The sequence below is a fragment of the Gavialis gangeticus genome, unplaced genomic scaffold, assembly GCF_001723915.1.
Source record: "Gavialis gangeticus isolate Ggan-Ray unplaced genomic scaffold, GavGan_comp1, whole genome shotgun sequence".
Classification (NCBI taxonomy): Eukaryota; Metazoa; Chordata; order Crocodylia; family Gavialidae; genus Gavialis; species Gavialis gangeticus.
The window spans coordinates 15,977,444-15,997,126 of record NW_017729019.1 but is presented as its reverse complement, the minus strand read 5'-3'; the positions used below and the strand labels follow the sequence as shown (position 1 = coordinate 15,997,126).

The 19,683-nt window shown below is 43.8% G+C and overlaps 2 protein-coding genes across 2 annotated transcripts in view; one reads left to right on the top strand and one right to left on the bottom strand.

Moving 5' to 3' along the window:
* The window catches only part of LOC109295377, a 12,003-nt gene extending 11,724 nt beyond the window's left edge, over positions 1 to 279 (top strand). Inside the window, exon 8 of the mRNA XM_019514221.1 lies at positions 8 to 279. Coding sequence (XP_019369766.1) covers positions 8 to 157 — 150 coding nt within the window. The 3' untranslated portion in view covers positions 158 to 279. The remainder of the gene's footprint in view (positions 1 to 7) is intronic.
* Positions 280 to 2,028: 1,749 nt separating this feature from the next.
* LOC109295378 (adenylate cyclase type 10-like) lies at positions 2,029 to 19,266 on the bottom strand. Its single transcript, XM_019514223.1, has 21 exons — positions 19,117 to 19,266; positions 17,631 to 17,820; positions 17,264 to 17,350; positions 16,122 to 16,405; positions 15,060 to 15,196; positions 14,010 to 14,129; positions 11,511 to 11,774; positions 10,731 to 11,045; positions 9,956 to 10,051; positions 9,259 to 9,322; positions 8,464 to 8,686; positions 8,172 to 8,303; positions 7,293 to 7,465; positions 6,913 to 7,066; positions 6,200 to 6,410; positions 6,008 to 6,104; positions 5,444 to 5,559; positions 4,514 to 4,631; positions 3,784 to 3,979; positions 3,262 to 3,501; positions 2,029 to 2,459 (listed from the first exon to the last, which is right to left on the bottom strand). Exons 1-20 carry the CDS (start codon positions 19,236 to 19,238, stop codon positions 3,301 to 3,303), a joined length of 3,300 nt encoding a protein of 1,099 aa, XP_019369768.1. The 5' UTR covers positions 19,239 to 19,266; the 3' UTR covers positions 2,029 to 2,459; positions 3,262 to 3,300.
* Positions 19,267 to 19,683: the final 417 nt, after the last annotated feature.

Below are 19,683 nucleotides of genomic sequence, written 5' to 3'. Positions count from 1 at the left end.
AATAAAGGCAAAGCCAAAAGCCTCCCAAGATCCCACTGAGCCTGCAGCTGCCACATCTTCCTTTGGGCTTGTAGAATATGCAACTGTCATCTTTGGAGCCTCGCCTCCACCTTTAAAGCCTAGAAACAAACATATCCTTGAAAACCCAGTGCCATGAACGCTTGAACATTTTCACAGCTATTCTCCTCAATTTCTATTGCAGAAATGACCTGTTTGCGTGCAGTTGCTGAAAAATAAATGCATCTTGTAACTTCCAAAATACAGATTGCATTGTGGGGCGCATTGGTGTCTTTCAGGTACAATAATACCCTGTACATATGGTAGACCTGGATTCTAATGCTCATTACCTGTTTCTTCGTCCAGCTGGCCAAGAAAGGGCTGAGCGTGCACTTCATCCTTGATGGGAAGGGACGTGACCCGTATTGCCCAGCTGAAACCTCTTAACCAGGGAGCAGGACTGACATCTCTGCAGGGAATCCCCCAACATGAAGACCTGCAATAGTACTACAGGGCCAGGGCTGCAAGTGCAAGTTCAGGCGGATGGAGGAGGGTCTTACGCAAAAGACTAGAACAGAGATGCAAAGTCCCTGGAAGAATAACTCCCTTGACCAGCAGAATCAGAACTCAGCCCATGGCAAATAATCTCAGTGTAAGGCAGGGGACGTGCTGCATTTACTTTCTATTTTTAATGACAGGCTGCTACAAAACACAACAGCAGGAAATTGGGGTCCTGTGATAGGAATTGCCAACCACATCGCAACCAGGAAAGGGCTGAGAGATATGGGTATGTACTGCGTTTCCGTTTCAGTCTTAGCATCTCTCCAGCCGTTGAGCCAAAACCACATTCACTTGGTTCTAATCACTTCTCTGGGACTCAGCAAATACTTCAGCATGTGCTTAACTGAAAATACGTGAGCACTCCAGTGAGACTGCCCATGTTTTTCAAATCCTTTACTCTATTAACATAATACGGGGTAAATTAAAGACTGTAACAATGAAGGAAGAGTAGAATGAAGGTCAAATGTGTGTGGATAGAATTTTGCATCTCCTCACCCTTTAGGTGAAGGCTGAGGGGGAATATGATAGAGGTCTGTAAAATCATGACGAAAGTGAATAGGAACTGTGATTCACCAAGTAACAGGATGCTAGAACTAGAGGGCACCCATCAAAATTAGTTGGAGGTAGGTTTAAAACTAACAAAACTAACTTAAAAAAATAAAGCTAACTAACAAAACTAACTACAAGCTAAAAAGATCCACTTTATTTATTTATATGAAGCACACAGTTAACTTATGGAACTCATTGCCACAGGAGGTTGCAAACACGGATAGTATAGCTGCGTTTAAAAAGGAACTAGACAAATTCATGGATGGTAGATCTAGTATTAGCTATTAAACAGAACAGTTGGAGATGTTTCCTCTGGCATCTCTAGACCAATGATGATGAGTACCAGGAAGTATAATGAACAGGAGATAAATCATTCTAGATATACCCAATTCAATGCTCTCCCTCTAAAGCATCCACTCCTGCCGCTGTCAAAGACACAATATTGGGCTAGACGAACCATTGGTCTGACCCAGTACGGCACTTACAGTCTTATTAACGTCACTTCGCTGTATAATAGGAAAATGTCTTCAACTTATTAAAAATTATACACATATAAAACTATTAAAAGCTTCAATTAACATCTACAATACTAACAGTCATTGTGCCCAACCCCTGTAGCAAAAAGCTTATATGTTGGGGCAAGAATTGCAGTAGAGCAATTCTCTGCTTTATTGATATAACAACAGAAATACAACTTCCTAGAGCAACAGCAGAACTGATCCAAACGCAGCATTGTTAGTAAATACTCCATGCTGGTTCAAGTAAAGGCTATCAATATTCCTAATCAAGGGATGCATCTGTTGGATGTGGCATTTCAGTAGGACTATCACAACATTTTGCCATGCTTCTAAGATATCCCTGAGTGCAGGCTTTCACACACTCTTTCCAGGCTCCTAGGAATACTATATACACTACATGGACTAATGCCCTTCTCTGTACATGCTTATGAGACAGTATGGTCTCCTCACCACCATAAGTCATGTTCCAGCTTCCAACATCTCTCCTGCCCACTCATGCTGTTTGAACAACTCACTGGGATTTTCCTGAAGACCATGGCCATGGTCTGAGCTCAGGGATGGTGCTTCCGTAGCTCACCAGAAGAAATGTGAACGTATGCTCTGGCTATAGATGAGCCGAAGGTGGACTTACTTCAGTCTGGATTTGCCGTCCATGTTTGGTGAGGCATATTTTTTTGAGTCCTCTTCATCTTGACCTTTGTTGCTGAGATCTTCCAGTCCATGTCCATGTCAGTGGATGAAAATCTCAGCATGGTTAGTGATAAGTAGAAGCTGGACTGATGTTAAAGACATGCTCAGGGGGCAGAAAGTGCCTGCGGCTCATGCACTGAAGGGCTGAAAGGAAAGAGCATACCATTTGTTCACCTCCTAATAGTTCATTCAGGACCTGTTGCCCACTGGAGTTTGAGAACAAGGTCTTTTTCCTCACAGGCCACAGAAACTAGAAACACTAGGAAGGTTGCCATCTTAATTGTGAAGGGTAGGTGAGAGGAAGCTGTATATAATGCCCTCTGCTGAACAAGTTGGAGCAGCTATGTAAAAAGCTGTTATAGGAGTTCTCATCAGTCTCCTTAAAAAGAGGTGTATATAAAATGCGAGAGGGTAATAAAGAACAAATTGCAAGCCACCATCTGCCTCTTAGTGTCTGCAATAGGAATTCTACAAGCGAAACCCCACAGCTTAGCTTATGTGAGGCTGTATCACGGGCAGCAGTTATGTAAGGAAGCAAAGAGCAAACTTGAAACAAAGACTTTTCTCAAGAGGGATCACTGCATCCAGGTGAGATCCACCATAGATTCAACGTTTTTTTTCATAGATTGTATGACATATAGTAATGACGTAATATCACTTTTAACTAGATGGTGAGCCCTTTTACTGTTCACCATGTTATGTGATTTAGAAGCCACTAGAAACCTGCTAGAGCAGCAGGATGCATGGAAGCCAGGCCTTGACCGTTTGTGTTATAATTCAGTACAGAGTTATCTGGAATCCAGTTGTGCCTATGTGGGTACATCAATTCACTATTGTTGGACAAAGGGAAGAAATCACGAGTTGTCACTTAGTGCCAGTGCATTGCTACTGTTATCAGTCCCCATTGCCCATCCTGTTTTCATTGCCATCCCAAGATATAGCTTACCTCAGAGCTCAGCTCAAGTGGAGTTGCAAGGAGGAATTCCTACAGATCTTGCTTTGGACCCATCTTGTGCTCATGCTCCTCCATGCTGTTTTGCTGCACGTGTGAATGTTTGAGTGCCTTTGACAAATGGATGTGGTTCTTCTCTTCGTCTCCCAGGAGATTCACTGAGGCCTTCAGGCTGTAAACTCTTGTGTGGTAGACTGGACTTGTTGAGCAGCGAGAAAGGAATTCCTTGAAGTACTAGAGAAGACAATAGACCTGTTCAGAGCAGGGTTAATAGTGCAGGTCCTAAAATCCTATCAGCATCTCATCTAAGATAGGTGGAGCTAAACCAGTGGAGGTAGTTCTTATAAAGCTGCCCAACTGTGAACATGATGAAATGAGGCCCATTGGCCAGTCCAGTTTGGTGTTCAGGAACAGCTATATATGCTAATGACCAATTTGGACCACATCTCATTGAAGCCAAGTGTACCAAGCCCCTCCCTTACATAAGCTTTGGATTCAAACTAAGAGAAACATCACCTTCAGTGTTGAGCTGCGCATCTCCTGGACTTCCTTAGGGGCATCTTCCATGGTTTTCAACAGCAACAATACCTGGCACTCCAGGAACCTGAAGAAACCATGAGTACCAAAGAGGGAGGCATTTGTTCTGCTCACCAGCTGCTCAGCCTTGGTGAAACTGTCTTTGAACAGACTCCAGCAGTGGGACCTGCCAAACCTCCATCACCCAGAGAGAAATACAAAGAGGGAAAAAAAAATCCATCAGATCATGCACTCAGTCAACCCCTTTTCTTGCACTGGTTCTGAGGGACCAGCTGGTTGCCTTGTAGAGCTGCTAACCATGATGAGACAAACAGGAAAAGAGCCTCCTCATTATGAAGGCTAACGAGGAACTTTCATGGTGAATAAATAGGGGGTTGCACTGTTCTCTGCGCAGAGGTGAATATTACCCATATGGGTTTATATACCATAGGCAGTTAAATGGCAGTAGCCTCATGTTCATATTAAATGCAATGGGAGTTGCTAGTGCTTGGCCAGTTTGGAAATCAGGCCATTTCTATCAAGGGGCCAAAATGTAAGCACCCAAACTGGGAAGCATTAGTTTTATATTTAAAGAAAAAATTGGATGCAGACACATGAGCTTCTACTGCAAAATCTAACATCCTGGCCACAGGACTGTGCTGCTTTCCACCCACTGGGAATGCAGGGAATAAATCCCCAGCAGGATGGTGTGATCTCCTAAATCCCCTACCAGATGGCCAAAGACGCGTACAGACTCAGCATGATGTTACTCTGACACTTAAGGATGCAGCTGGTTTCATATTGCTTTATGAACTGCAGACACTCCTCAAAGGGTCTGTAATCATACCCTGCAAAAGAAATGGGCATCACAGAAACATTTGCAGCCAGTGGTATCTTAATAGGGCAGCAGAGGAACTATGAGAAGATACAGGAGAGACCTCAGTGGTAGTTTGCATTGGTGTGGGTTGGTGACTGTTTGGAGCTTGTCTACATGGGGATGCTCAAAAAAACAAAATCCAGATTGACTGAAGGTGCAAACTGAAAACAACCTAGTTAAACCAAACTGAAGTGCTGTGTAGATGCTCTCATTACAAATTAAAATGGGTTTATTTCACTATGTCTCAACTGTCAAAAAAAATTACCCTGAATGAATGAAGAGCGTTTTCATAATACAGTTGAATAGTTCATTTGGATTAATTTTTCTCTTGAGATCTCAGTCCAAATCCATCATAAGGTATATCCACACTACAATCTGGAGATGAGACTGCAGCTCTGGACATTCCTGAACTCATGTTAAACTATCCAGTTTGGTTACCTGTGACAATGCAGCTGATAGGAATGTGGCTGCAGTATCATAAAGCTCAGCTCATGCTACCCAGCTAAGTATTTTCAGAGGGACTTGGGCAAGTTTTAAAACTTACGGTGAACACTGTGTTGCTGGCAGCTACTGCCTTACCATGCAAGCTAGCTTACATACATCTACATGAATGAACTGCAATCACCCGTCTAGATCCTAATGTGGACATTCCCACAGAGACTGAATAATAGCAATGACAGACTCTGTTGGCAAAAGCACCCCTCCAGGCAGATATTAAATGCCTGTTCCCACAAATCATCTCAGAGGATGCCATCCTCCTTCCAAACCCAAGGCACCACTTACCAGCATCACAAAGCAGGTCTAAACAGGCTGAATAGAAGCATGCCAGGGCAATGATATTCTCCTCTTGAGCAGCAAGTTCCCAGAGCCACTCTAAGACACTGATGCACTGGGTGTACCTACAGGAGGAGATTGAAAGGCTGAGAGTGGGCAAAACACTAATGGTTTAAAATAATGGAATCACAAAATCATAGAAAAGAGTAATTACAAATGAACTCTTGAGAGACAGTCACCCAAAGGAACAGTCCTAATGAAACCCTGACCTCAAGGACAATGATTGCATCAGCCCTGGTCTAACAGAAGCCATGCTAGCTTGTCTACCATACTGTTGCTCTTTGGCAGGTTAAAACAAGCCCACATCTTCCCTCCCATTTGCATCTTTCCTTCTTACTGTTTCCAGGACCCATCTTTCATTTCCATCCTTTCTTATACTTCCCTATTTTTCTATCCACACTCATGCAGGCACTTCACTCTACCTCCCTCCCTTTCTCTTCATATAGCTATTTTTCTAACATGCATATTCCAGCTCTAGCCAGTTAACACAGCAAAATGAAATTATGCTAATACTTGTTCTTCAGGAGTGCAGCTTTGAAGAGAACAGAAAGAATCAAATAGTGGAGGCTGGTTTCTTGGAGCTGCTCACACAAGATATGAGCTTGAAAGCCTGTTGAGATAAGAAAGCATCTCTCTCTATGTGCCCCATGAAACAATTACATCTGTGGAACCGTCACCACTAACAAGTGGCCAGAATCGACTTACCCAGCTGGATGGACTGGGTCAGATGACCTAAGCATAGCTTGCTATAAGCCAGCACCTGAGTTAACTGTGCTGTCATGAACAGCCTCTGTCTGATGAGGGTGAAGTTGCACTGGGAGCTTCTTTGGATGGCCATCATTTCATATTTCAGCCATTCATCTTTGTAACCCATATTTTGGGAGAACTGTGAAAAATCCATATATGTTGAGATGACCTAAAGCATTAAAAAAAAAAAAGACAGGAAAATGCACCCTACTGAAATTCACCAAGCAGCAGAAAGAAAACACGAGGCTGCAGAAGAGAACACAGTGAGAACAACAGCTCTAAGCTGGATGTAGCACCAGCGGCCGGATGTAGCTCAGAGGACTGCTAACATGGAGGTGTGTTTTACATCAACCCTCAGGGGTGATCTAATTGCCACTGAGGAGCATTAGAAAAACTTAATTTTTCTGATCAAAAAACACCAAAGCAGAATGAATTATGACCAGTTTTGTGCTGCCAAAACTCAGTCTAATGATAACTTCTACTGCTCATCATCCAACTCATCTAATGTCTGCAATGTGAGGAAGCAAAAACTTCCTGCCACAAATTAGCTGCATGCCATACATGGTTAGATATTGTAAGTTGAGATATTGTTCTAAACTTTCTAGGAGTTTCCTCCTCACTGGGAGTTAATCCCAATGATAGTCCCTATACCTGGACTATAAAATACATACTTGCACTTTGTTCTCACACTCCTCTGCCAAATTGATTTCCATCAGCGCTGCCAGCCATGAATACTTTCTGCTGGAGGTAGAATCTAAACTGTAGAGCTTCCAGAGCAAAGAGAGGCAACGGATCTGCTGTTTCAAGACAGCTAATGCCTTCTCACTGTCACACAAGAGAAGACGGAATTAACCGTGAGATCACAGCAATTCAAACACTGCACACTAATTAAATAATAAGAGATCAAGCAAAGGTGCCAAGGCCAGTTAGAAACACTCTTGAACAGAGAGTGCCAATCACGCTTATTTGCATTCAGTTTCCATGGTGATGTGCACAAATATCCATCAGGGCACAAAGGCCGAGACCCATCTAACCGCAAGTCTCCTCTTACTCAGCGTTCTGGGCCTGACGCTGTCGAGCACGAGATGAGAAGTGCTTTGACTCTTCCAGTAACAATCTGAAGAAGGCTCCAACCCCGGTCCTGGGAAATCCCTTATGCAAGAGGCAGAGGGCCCTCTTAATGAGTTTCTTCGCCAATGAGACTTGGCCCAGATTGAAGCAGACCTGCATGGGGAGCAAAGAGCAAGGTAAACACTCCATATCGCTGCATCGTTGCACTTTGGGGAAAGAGCCTGGAAGATGCATGAGACTGAATGGCATACTCAGTATGTTAGAACAAGAGTGTTGAACTGGGATCCAAATAAAGGGATTGAGCGGCAAAACCAGGGAATAATGAGCTAGCAAGATACAGGGTGAGAGACAGAGCGAGAATGCACATTTAGATAACACAGCTTTCTGTGGTCCATGCCATATGTGAGCACCTCATAATACTGCAGGAGAGTGGAAAGGTGAAAGCACAGTACATCATGGCAAGATCCACCTCTGCAAGGAGATGCTGAACTAAGAGCATTCCCCAGACAGTGGCCAGGAGCAGATGGAGCGTGGGGGTAGGGAGCACATGCTGGGCCACTGCTCTGTCCTAATCCTTGCTGTGCAACCAGACCCCACTGGGATGGTCCCCTGCTCCCTCGGTGAGGGAAACACTGGAAGTGAGTGTAGCTAGACCACAAAGCCAAGTGGACTTCTGTTTTTCTTTCATTGTTATTAATATGGCAACAGTAAGGAGAAAGGGAAGTGGGGGCCCCGCTGATGTTCCTTGAGTGTTTGGGCAAGGGACAAACAAGCTCTTGGGGAAGGCAGAGACGGGCAGTACCCTTAGGAAGCTTAGCATCTTTGCACAACCTCCTTAAAGGTCTAACTTGCTTCTTACCTCTCCCTTGAGGCTGCAGAAGATGGCTTCCTCTAACTGGCTGACCTTGAATTTGTGCATCTTTTGATATGGGAGCATCTTTAATACTGGCATTTTCTTCTGGCTGGTCGCTTTTTCCAAATAAAAGTATGCCTCAAAACAGAGACAGATATTGTGAGATAGAGCCATTCTTTGATGAGAGCACACACCCCTGATTCCCCTACTGAGAGGCCAGAAGGAGCTTGTCCAGGGTCAGTTTTAGTGTTGGGTCAAATGGAGAAGCAGGAATTCATATACAAGGAGGCTAACTCACCATGTAATTGTTAGATAAATATAAGGAAGCAGCTGCAGACTCCAGGAGATAATAAAAGGCCATGGGTCTGTCATCCATCATCATGTAATGGTGTGCTAAAGCATAGACCACTGACTCCACAGCCTCTCTACATTCACAAGGTGCAAGGTTCCTGGCTTCCACTTGCCCCCTTTCATGATCTTCAAGGATCTTACCCACTCTGTCCAGGAACTCCTCCTCAACCCTGTGGAAACAGAGGATAGTGGGAGAGGTTGCTACAACCCAGTTTAATATTGCCAGTGGATTCTACTGGGGGGAACTCATGAGGATGAGGAGCTCAGTAGCCAATATTAGTACGTGGTTGCCACCTACTGCAGAGATACCCAGCACACATGATAAATTAAAAGGACAAATAATTTTGCTTCCTTTAAATTATCCAGCATCCACTCCCCCTCCCCTTCCACGCACACATTAAAGCAAGATCTTAAGTAGTCAAAAATACAACCATGAAAGGAAGGAAATTCTTGTCCTTAGGGCACTGGACTGAGACTCAGAAGATGCACAATACCTTTGGAAAAAAGCAGCAGTAACTTTTTATTTCACAGCTCTGATCCAAAGCTTCCTGGTGCCAAAAGGAGTCTGCCCATTGACTTTAGCAAGCTTTAGATCGGAGCTCAGCAGAGGCAGACCTGAACAAGCAGCTGGACATAAGAAGTTTTATTCCTTGATATCCAGCCCTCGTCTCTTGAACAAGCCAGCCCAAGGACTGAACTTGTTCTTTGATTATCAAGTGGTCCAGGATTCTCCATACAGTACCTGAGATGATCATCTGGCAAACCCTGCTTATTCGTGAATGACTTTGCCCTGTTCTGTACATTCTCTGAAAACAAAGATAAAAATAGCAGTAGTAACAACAAGAGTAACAAATAAGCTGAATGAACCTTGTTCTGGCTCCCTGCAGTTCTTATTTCCTAGGGTCACTTAGCTTACAGGGTTTTTTTAACTTACTTTTGTGTTGCACCTTGTTAAATAACTAGTAAAATGCACCTCAGGGAAAGGTGTAAAGTGATGGCTTATTTCTTTATAAAGTCTGTAAAATACTTTGAGAAAGATGAAATATAAGTGATAAGAGATTTAGCCTCTAAAGTCAAACTTTGCTGTTAATTTTTCACCAGTGCATTGGTTAGCAGTGTTCATATTTGAAGTTGAAGTCAGAAGAACATGGTTGAAATCACAGGGGGGCAGAAGGCAGAGTGCATTGGCTACGGTACCAGTCTGAGATCCTAGACACCCATGTCCAATTACCTGTTTAGCCACAATTTCTGTTTGGCCTTAGAAAAGTTACTTAACCCTTTTGTTCTTCATTTGTGCAGCATCAGTCCAGTTAAGATCATGAGGTTCTCAGCTCTCATGATAATGGGAGCCATATAAATAGCTAAATGACAATAGAAAAGTTAATACATGTCTTTCTACACACATTGTTCTTCTGCCTGCCTGAGCAAGGGAATGCTACCTTCATGCAAGGCTGCAGAAGCGTCTACGGTGAGCTCCTCCCTGAGGGAGACATCAGTCCTCTCTACTACACAACCTGAATGTTCAGTTTCCTGACCTGTAATAGAAAAGATAAAACACTCCTCGGTATCGGAAATGTTTCATACAGACACTTTCTTGCTGTAACAGTGACTGAAGTTTTGTTACGAATCAGGTCTCCCTATTGCAAACAATTATCTTTACACTTATCTATACATCTGGTAAGTATGTTCAAGAACCACCGACTGTCGACTCCATCCCGTTACATTACACTCAGCCATGGAGCTGCCTCCAAGACTGACCTATGTATGGGGACCTTTTGGATATTTAGGACATTATAAACCTGCCATGAGCCTGGTGCAGTTGGCCAGTGGGTGACTGAGCTCTATATTAGCCATCTAAGAAGGATCATAGCTGGAAGGTTAGCTGGAGGTTCAGGTCTTCCAGCTTTCTTTGGTTTGGCAAAGGTAGGGAACTCACTTGCAGAGTTCTGGAAACTGGAGATATCAGATGGAGAAGCAGCACCTTACAGGATGTAAGACTTGACATGTCACGAGACTATCAGTCACTCGATACATTGAAGTTTTATGCCCCAGAGTACTGCAGATATCGTCTTTGTTTTTATAGGATAAGCTTATGAACCGGCATGAGTTACCACCTCTAGACATGCATCACTCTACAACACAATGCCCTTCAACATGTCATCTATCCCAGTGTGACATTTCTGAAGTGCTAACCTTCTGGATTTCAATATTTACCTTGTGCATGAAGAGCTTCAAGCCTCTTTAGATTGTCTTCAGGAACCAGCAGCGCCTTGTCCTTATTCTCACTGCCTGGTCCCCATAAGGATAAGTCTACACTGCAGTGTAAAGGAAGTAAGGAAATAAAGTCCCCTCCACCACAGCTGTTACATTTATGAGCTTTACGGTCTAGGAAGACTGTGCATCTGTCATGCAAGGCCCTCTTCTGATCTTCTAGCAGTAGCTCATAGGCTCCTTCCCGTAGAAGGGGGGCACAGAATCTCAGAGCCCTCCCCTGGTTTTTCAGACAGAAGTGAACAGCAGCTCCAATATCTGGAAAGCAACAAGTATTTCTCCATCATGCCACTGCCTTAAAATCTCTTTCACTGAAAGCCACCTAGACTGGCTGTTCTTCCGGCACCGTTACATGATGATGGATGGCTGCCTGAGGAAACCAGGATTTGTTCTACTTGTTTTCAGAAGTGCTACAGCCCCTGATGTGAGTGAATCCAGATGATTGCAGATCCTCATGCACAACTCTGAGGATTCTCAATGCAATTTCCCTACTCCCATAAACATGGAAAAGGAAGATAAAAAAGGGGTCACTTGAGCTGGTCAGTGACTACTGAATTTATATGTGAGCAGGGATTCATCCAGGCTCCATTGATTTCACTGAGTCCTAGACCAGGCACAAAATAGTCTCTTTTACTTATTGGTGCCAGCATAGGGCCCAAAGAGAGATGAACAAAGCACCGCAAAAACATTCCCAAGAAAACTAGAAATAAAAGCCCTGCTTACCTTCAGCTATATCTGATCCCATTGTTTGTGTCACTGGGGAACCCAGATATGTGCATAAGTGTCCCCAGCCTCTCTTTTTTCCTACAAACTCAAATACATGGGAATTTATCAGGGTCCTGAGAGTATTCTCCATTTTCTCACTTGGCCACGCCGGAAAGATGAAGTGCAGCAGCTCCACAGTAAAGATATGGCCAATGACAGCTGCACATTTAACCAGTATCTGCTCAGAGGGGCTGAAGCTGTCCAGCTGGAGCACAGAAATCTCTGTAAACATAGAGAATCAACAGATAACTATCTGCTATTATTAGATCTGTGTGCAGCACACTATTCAGCCACCATCTCTCTCTGCAGAACATCCTAAATAGTGACTTGCCTGTTCTCACTTATTTTTACACTGAGAAAACTCCATTGACTTCAGTGACTGGAAAAAGTGAACCAGGCCTGAAGCTTGGTCTCTAATAAACCAAAGCAGGTGAAGCTAAAAATTCACACCATGTGGGAGCCTGCCTATTCCAGCCTATGGTGCTAGTTGTTTTGTGTGATAAATGCCTCCTGTGTAAGGGGAGGCGTGAGTCTAGGACTCCAGCCCTCCTCTCATCTGCGGGTTTTCAGAGAACATCATTTGCTCATGGTTGGTCAGTGGCAGCATAAACCAAGTCCACCCCAGGTGCAGAGGTTGTCCAGATCCTTCTTAAAGTACGGCGCCCAAAACTGGACACAGTACTCCGACTGCAGCCTAACCAATGCCACATAGAGGGGAAGTATCACCTCCTTGGATCTATTTGTCATGCATGTGCTGATGCCCGATAGAGTGCGGTTAGCTTTGCTGATGCCTTCGTCACACTGACAACTCATGTTCATCTTGGAGCCCACTATAACTCCAAGATCCCTTTCTGCTTCTGTGCTGGGTCACTTCCCAGCCAGTAGGTGTGATGGATATTTTTACACCCTAGGTGTAGCACTCTGCATCTGTCCTTGTTGAATTGCATCCTACTGTGTACTGCCCACTTTTCTAACCTGTCCAGGTCCGCCTGCAATCATTCCCTACCCTCCAGTGTGTTCACTTCACCCCACAATTTAATATCATCTGCAAACTTGGACAAAGTACACTTCACGCCCACATCCAAGTCACTGATAAAGACGTTGAAGAGTACAGGTCCAAGGACCGAGCCCTGCAGGACCCCACTGCCCAAATCCTTTCAGGTCAATACCAAACCATCTACTACTACTCTCTGAGTGTGATCCCCAAGCCAATTTGCCACCCACCAGACTGTGTAATCATCTGCTGTGAATTGATTTAAGGTACATTGTAAATGGTTTTTTAAGTTCACTTTGGCATATACTTAGATAATGCCTATCACTCAGGAGACCTGGGTTCAATTCTCCACCAGATTTCCTATGAGGCCTAAGGCAGGAGGCACTTCAGTCTCCCTGGCTGTGTCTGTACGAGATGCTTACTGCACAGTAGGTCACTACTACTGTCCAGTAGTGTCATGAGGCACAAACTGTAACACAACACTACAGCACAGTAGTAATGAGCTACTGCACAGTCAATGTCACCATGGAGCTATGCGGGGACACTACTGAGCTGTAATGTCAGTTATGGCACAGTCGTTTAGTACTTGGGTCTGCAAGTAGTATTTAATGACTACACAGTAGCAAATGCGCAGTCAGAGTCTCATGTAGGCATGGCCCCTGTTTCTGAATTCCCCATCTTTCAACTGAGGACAGCAGAGCTCTTTTATACCAAGGGAGTGGGGATGCTGCGAGACATTAAAGAGAGCAAGGAACTCCGATATGTGGCAATAGCAATATGGACTGTTTGAGTACCTCAGACAAATCCGTGGAGCCTTGATCCAACCCACCTGGAACTGGTCAGGGACATGCGAGTGAAATGGCTGTAGAAGGAATACATGAGGTGCAAGGAGTTGGGGGATGAAGTCCCCCTGAAAGGTTGTTTCAGTCAGTGTTAGCAGAAAGGGGCAGCTGCTCATCACCACCTGCCTTGCTACTTTACTGGAATGAGAAATAACACTAAGCAGATTGATGACCCAAGAGATATTTCAAGGCATTCCCTTAGGGAGAAAGGGAAGTCCAGGGCTTGGGAAACTAGCCTGGGACTCAGTTCCCAGCTCTGCCATAGGCTGTGTGCAGCCTTGGCGGGTCATTGGGTCACTTTCCAGTCCTTAAGATGTGGATGATAGCATTTTCCTGTATTGCAAGGATACTGCAGGGCACCCAGACCTTACCCCAAGAACACAACAGTGTCAAGAGAAGGCAGATAAGGGAAAAGGATAGAGTTCCATTTGAATCATGCATCCTTTATAGAAAGCTGCATGTTGGCTTGTCTAGCAGAGTCCACAGACTTTCCTATGCGGTTTTTGTGCCCTTCCCACCATGTTGAGCTCCAGATTTCAAAACTGTGCTACAGCCTCTTTGTCATTTGTCTTTGGAAGCATATGCAAGAGACCCTAGGAGCACCCCAGACCTGTTGCTCACCCTTCAGCCTTGGTGGCAGCAGCATGGTATCCAAGTTGACACCTTTCTTGACTCTACAGATGTAAAGCTCTTTCTCCTTGACAAGAGGCATTTTGTATGGTTTCGATGTGATGGCGATGACTGCAGAGGGAGAAGAAATTGTATAGCAGCATGCTACAAGGGCACAGTCAGAACTATGAAGTACTATGAAACTATGAAGTAAGCAGAGCTGTAGAACATGCATTGGTCTATTTATCTTATTACAGTGATCTAGAACAAACTTGTCTTTCTTTGCTCTGCATTTCTTCTACCAACCACAAAAAGGAAACTGCGAGCACTCAAACAGTACAGAGACTGATAGGCCTGGAGCCAGTTTAATTTCACAAAAAGCCCCCCACCGCAGTAGCCTTTACTGAAATGCCATTTGTTTCTTCTTACAAGCTACCACACCTCAGATAATGACACCAACAATTGTAAACAGTAAGAGGACCATTTTCCTATCTCTAGTAGAGAGTTCATAGTACTAAACAGGTCCGTTGCATCGTCTATTATGCCCCCTTCATTGAGAATGGCACCTGCACTGACCCAGAAGAAGGCTGAAACAAAGATAGAGAAGACCAAATGCATTATTACATGTAGCTGGGTGAAACATTATGAGAATTAGTGTTTAAAAATAGCCAGAAACTGATGGTGTGATGATTTCAAAAAGCTGTCTTTGCGCCAAGACCATTTTGCTGATCCTGAGTTAGGAGACATTCAGACTACAAGCTGAACAGGACACAACAAATCCTATTCTATATAGGTTCGGAGACTGTTCACTATGTTTGAGTGCCTTCAACAGCATATCAAGTGGCCTGATTAACATCTGTCACACCTGTGACAGCAACACCTGGCTGCTTGGCTAGGTTTGAGTTAGTGACAAAGAAGTGAAAGGCTTTCTGTTTCACTAGGCACTACCTACCCATCCAGTCCAAGCCTCCGAAAGGTCTAAATAATATAAAATGGGGATGTAGGCAAGAAATCTGAGCCTGCTGGCTAGGAATAGAGCTATGGCATTTGAATATATCTTACCAGACAGGTTAGACCACTTGTTTTCTTCTTTTTCTGCCTCTGGGATTTGACAAATGTGAAGCACATCATTGGCAATGAGATTCAATAATAACTCCTCACAGTAGAGAGGGACCCCAAAGCTTCTTTGTATAAGGAACCTTAAGGAAAGATTTTAAAAGTCCTCACTTCCTAATGTAAGCATCTTCCCATTAACACGTTTCATACATTAATATTTAGTTGACTTTGTTTGGCATTTTTTGGTCTGTTCATGATTCACCAATTATCAGAAAAGAGAAATGAGCAATAAAAACTAACATCCTGGACTAACTGACTGGCCCAGGCATGATGGGACTGACCAAAACAGGAAGTGCTCTCCAGATTAAGGACTGCCTTAAATGGCATGTCTGTGTTAGATGGCAACTTGAAAAAATTAAAACACACAAGAAGAACTTTAAATATCTTTTATATTCCAGCAGATTCTTGTCCCTGGGCCTGATTCAGGTATTCCCATAACACATGTGTTGCTTTACATTTCTGCTTAGCTCTACAGAAGACAGTGAAACTGAAGTAATCATTAAAGGGGAGCAAGTGCTTAAATGACTTCCTCAAGTGGATCCCACGTCAAGAATAATACAAAGGCATATTTTAAACAGAAGCGTAAGGACACCGGGGTTATATTCCCAATTTTACCATGGTCTGCTATGTGGCATAGGGCAAACCACATAATCCCCTGCACGTGTAATCCATTTAGGATTTTAAATAGTTTAAATTGCCTGGAAATTCCCTTTGCAATTCCCTCCTTAAATCATGTGCAGCCAATCTGGGAAACAGCAGGAATGCAGAACAGGAACATGGAGCAAAGCCAAGGGATTTATCTGCATTCATTTCCAATGCTCAAATTACTGTTGGAAAGAGCTGAATGCCTTTGCAATCAAACAATATGTAATGTGTAGAGGCCATTCCCACTGGCCATCAGATGCCATGGCCCTTTCTGCTTTCATGGATCATCAGCTTTGTGATGTCCTTGTGGATTTACCACCCCACTCCTCCCCTTCCCAAATCTAGATAGAAAAAGACACTTGCATTTTCAGCTCTTGGGGGATGCTGATCACTCCCAGGACCTGACAGGCCATCTCTAGGATCAGGGAAGGTTCCAGCTCGCAGAGGACAACAGTAGTGGTTTTGGGGCTCTTCAAAATACTTGTTGCAGAAAAGCAGGGGATGAGCTGCTTAGAAGGGAAAGGAACCAATGACATGACTATCCAGACAGGGACGTGCGAGAGGAGATGTGCCAAAAAGTCCCACGAGGCAGGATCAATGTAATGAGCTTCATCAATGATAAAAATGAGGGTTGTTTCCTTTGCTGCCTGGAGAAGAAAAGAAGGGGATGACCATGTTAAGCCACACTTCAAGCTGAGAGAAGAAGAGGACAGAGAAAGACAGAGATGTGCCTCAGGTTTATTTATTAATTGCCATCATCTTCCACCTCAAATGAAATCTCTTCCCCTGCCCCAGTGGAACCCAAAAGTTCAAACTTAATGGGCTAATTCACCAGCTGTCAGTATAGCTCCACTGAAGTTGATGCTGAGGTCCATTTAAACCCCCTGAGAATCTGCTGCTTCATTGCTAAACCAGCCTTTACCTTGTGGGGACATGAATTCCCCACCAAAGATACAAAGACTCAAAATGGAAAATCTGGACAGTTCTGTATGGAACCATGGATGGGACTTTGAATGCACCCAGCTGACTGAGGAGCACATATCTCAGTGATCTTTTTTCTTAGAATGCGTGCTCCTAAATCACATAGGTACTTTTGAAAATCCCTCCCAAGTCGGGAGCAACCATCACTGAGCACCTCAGGTTCAGGGGATCTTGCGGAGTCCTTGAGGAAGGTGGCCTGGTGGATGGCTATTAGAATCCCTTAAAAGGTAGCTGATTGCTAACATTGCCTATAGCCTAGTTCAGGTTTCACTCTACCTGCCTCCTAGAAGTGTCAAGGCCACAGACAGATGGGGATAAACCTGCTGCAGGCCTAGCTGACAGTTGGCTCTTTAGTTTTATGCCGTAGAATTTTATGCTTTTAGATCCACAACCCCAGATTCAGTCCCAACTATAAAAAAAATCTAACACGGGGAACAGCATAACACTTTCAAGTCTAACATGTCCTTTGTGCCTAGTCTGAGGCATCTGTTCCTCCCATTTCCACAGTGATGGGGCTCACTCACCTTCTGCAGGACTTTGAGGAAAAGCTTTTCTACTTCTTGTTGCTTTGTCTCATTACTCATGTGAGCAGCCTCAGCTGACATGGGGAACTGGTCAGGAAGAGAAAGGGTATTTAGCAACAGCAGCTGCAAGCTTAAAAGTAATGCACACTAACATCAGTCTGACGAAGAAGAAATTTCTGGTGTAACATGACAAATTTGCCCTTTTCCTAGCTTTATTTTAAATAGTGCTTTCTGCTAGATAAATTCAAAGCCAGGGGAAAGACATAAACAGCACAGAGCAAAATGAAGAAATAAACAGAACTCTATTCTTGCAACCTGCTTATGCACACAGGATTATGTCCCAGACAGCAAATCGTTTCCCCATTACCTTCACAAGGAACTGATCATTCAGAAGGCAGTAGAGGTTCTCGTCCAGCAAGCCGCTGAGTTTGCTCTGAAGGACATCTTTTCTGTTGTAAGGTCTACAGGCTCTGATCCCAAAGAATATAGCCATAAGTGACCAGATGGCACTGAAAGACTCCTGGATATCTACTTTGGTTAGCTCTAGACATGTCACCCTGTGTGAAATAGGAAGGTAGCTGAGAAAAATCTTCCCTGCAATGAGAACATGCTAGGAAAGAGTATGCAATTATAGCTCCAGTTCTACCTTATTCTATAAATGAAAAACAAAAACAAAACCCTGATCTATTTGGAGATCTTTAATACAACAGGTCTGCTTCCATATCTGGTTTCTGCCCACATGTTAAACACTGAGGCTAACAAGTGAGCTTATGAACCATCTCCTGGTTATTAAACTAAGATGAATCAGGCTTATAGTTTCCGATGCCTCCTCGTGGCTGGTTACAGAAAACAGTACAAGGAAACAATGGATAAGACTTCAAGTCTGGTTTTATAAAGCTCCCTCTCAGCATCTTATGAAGCTACTTCAAAAAGGCCTGTTTCCAAAGCTGATTAGTCATTTCACTGATAGGCACATCATCTAGAACCACATTGAACAGGCGGCAGGGGGCATCTCTTAAGGATATGCACATAACACAGCATAGGATTTGATGATGATAGCAATTCATAAATTTTAAGGCCAAAATGGACTTAATTACTCTAACCTCCTAACCAGAGAAGCTCATCCAGTGACTTTTTTGTATCAAGCTTATAATTTTTGTTTGAGCTATTGCATGGCTTCCTGAAAAAACACTCAATCTTGATTTAAAATATGCCCCACTTCTTGTGGCTGGTTTTTGCCAACACAGAGGCAGGGAGCAGAAACAGCCACAGCAAATGGAAAGGAAATGAGTTAATGTAACTGTTGATACAGATGGTCACACAAAAGGATCTCTGTTGTGGCTGGGAGCTGACTAATCCTCCCTCACTGTAACTACAGGGACTAGGGAGGGATGTTATATCCAGAGCTGATACCTCAGTTGTGAACCAGTGAAGGTTTTCACATAACATTACATCTGGACATACATTCAAATGCTGAAAATTTGACCTTGCATTTCTGCTGAGAGCCACTACGTAGTTACACTGAATGGTTGTGATGGTTTTATAAAAAATTTGCACTGCAACCATCATTTATGATAGCCTTAACCATTGAAAGGACTGATCTGACTTTGTGACCGAGTGGTTGCAGTGAAGAGATTCTGATAAATATGAAAGCCACCCTAGTAAATACCTTCCCCTCAAAAACTAAAACAGTTGCACTTGTGGTTTACATATACCTCTGAGTTCCCGTCAATAAGACTCTGCATTAGGGTAAGGGATACACTAGGTGTAGCACACTTCAAACAAGGGATGAGGAGCCATTGCTGAAGTTGGCGATTGGAATAGAGGCAGTTGCTAAAATTAAGAGAACTAACCTGTGATTTTCCTTCTGGGCTAAGTAGCTTATTTCAGCAAGTAGTCGGCTTTTCCCATAGCCTGATGCTCCTTCATATACTATAACGTGGCCTTCTTTGCATCTCAGAAATAACTGCAGCATGGTCCAGAAAGTTGTGATCTCGGTCTCTCGACCTTCCAAAAGAAATGCATTTTATAAGTGGTAAATTGTTTCTTCCAGCCCAACAGGACTGGAAGCAGCTGTCTGAAATTCCCTTATGCATCAGCCGTCTAGGCATTGCTCAAGAGATACCAGAGGAAAATAAACACTCCTTTCATGCTTGGGGCCTAAGCAAATCCTCTCTCAGTTTTCCCAGATGCTCCTGGCTTAGAGATCTGAATTCTGGTTCTTTTTTTGGCAAGGCAATATAATGCTATGCCATCAGCCAGAGGTGAGAGCTTGTGACTCTCACATTATAGGCTGCCCTTGTATCACCACCTCTGTTTGAAGCAAGGCTGCTTTGCAAGCCACCTGTCTGCTAGCCAGCACCCCCCCACTGCAGACGGGGGAAGGCTGAACTGTGGACATCTGACAATGGGTGTTAGTG

What these genes read in the sequence shown, in the direction of transcription:
- LOC109295378 (XM_019514223.1), bottom strand. Translation starts at nt 19,238, where the DNA reads ATGCTGCAGTTATTTCTGAGATGCAAAGAAGGCCACGTTATAGTATAT. An exon ending in GCTGCCACCAAGGCTGAAGG is followed by an intron (nt 11,775 to 14,009) that starts GTGAGCAACAGG and finishes CTATGTTTACAG; the next exon opens with AGATTTCTGTGCTCCAGCTG. An exon ending in TACGCGTCTTTGGCCATCTG is followed by an intron (nt 3,980 to 4,513) that starts GTAGGGGATTTA and finishes TGGGTGATGGAG; the next exon opens with GTTTGGCAGGTCCCACTGCT.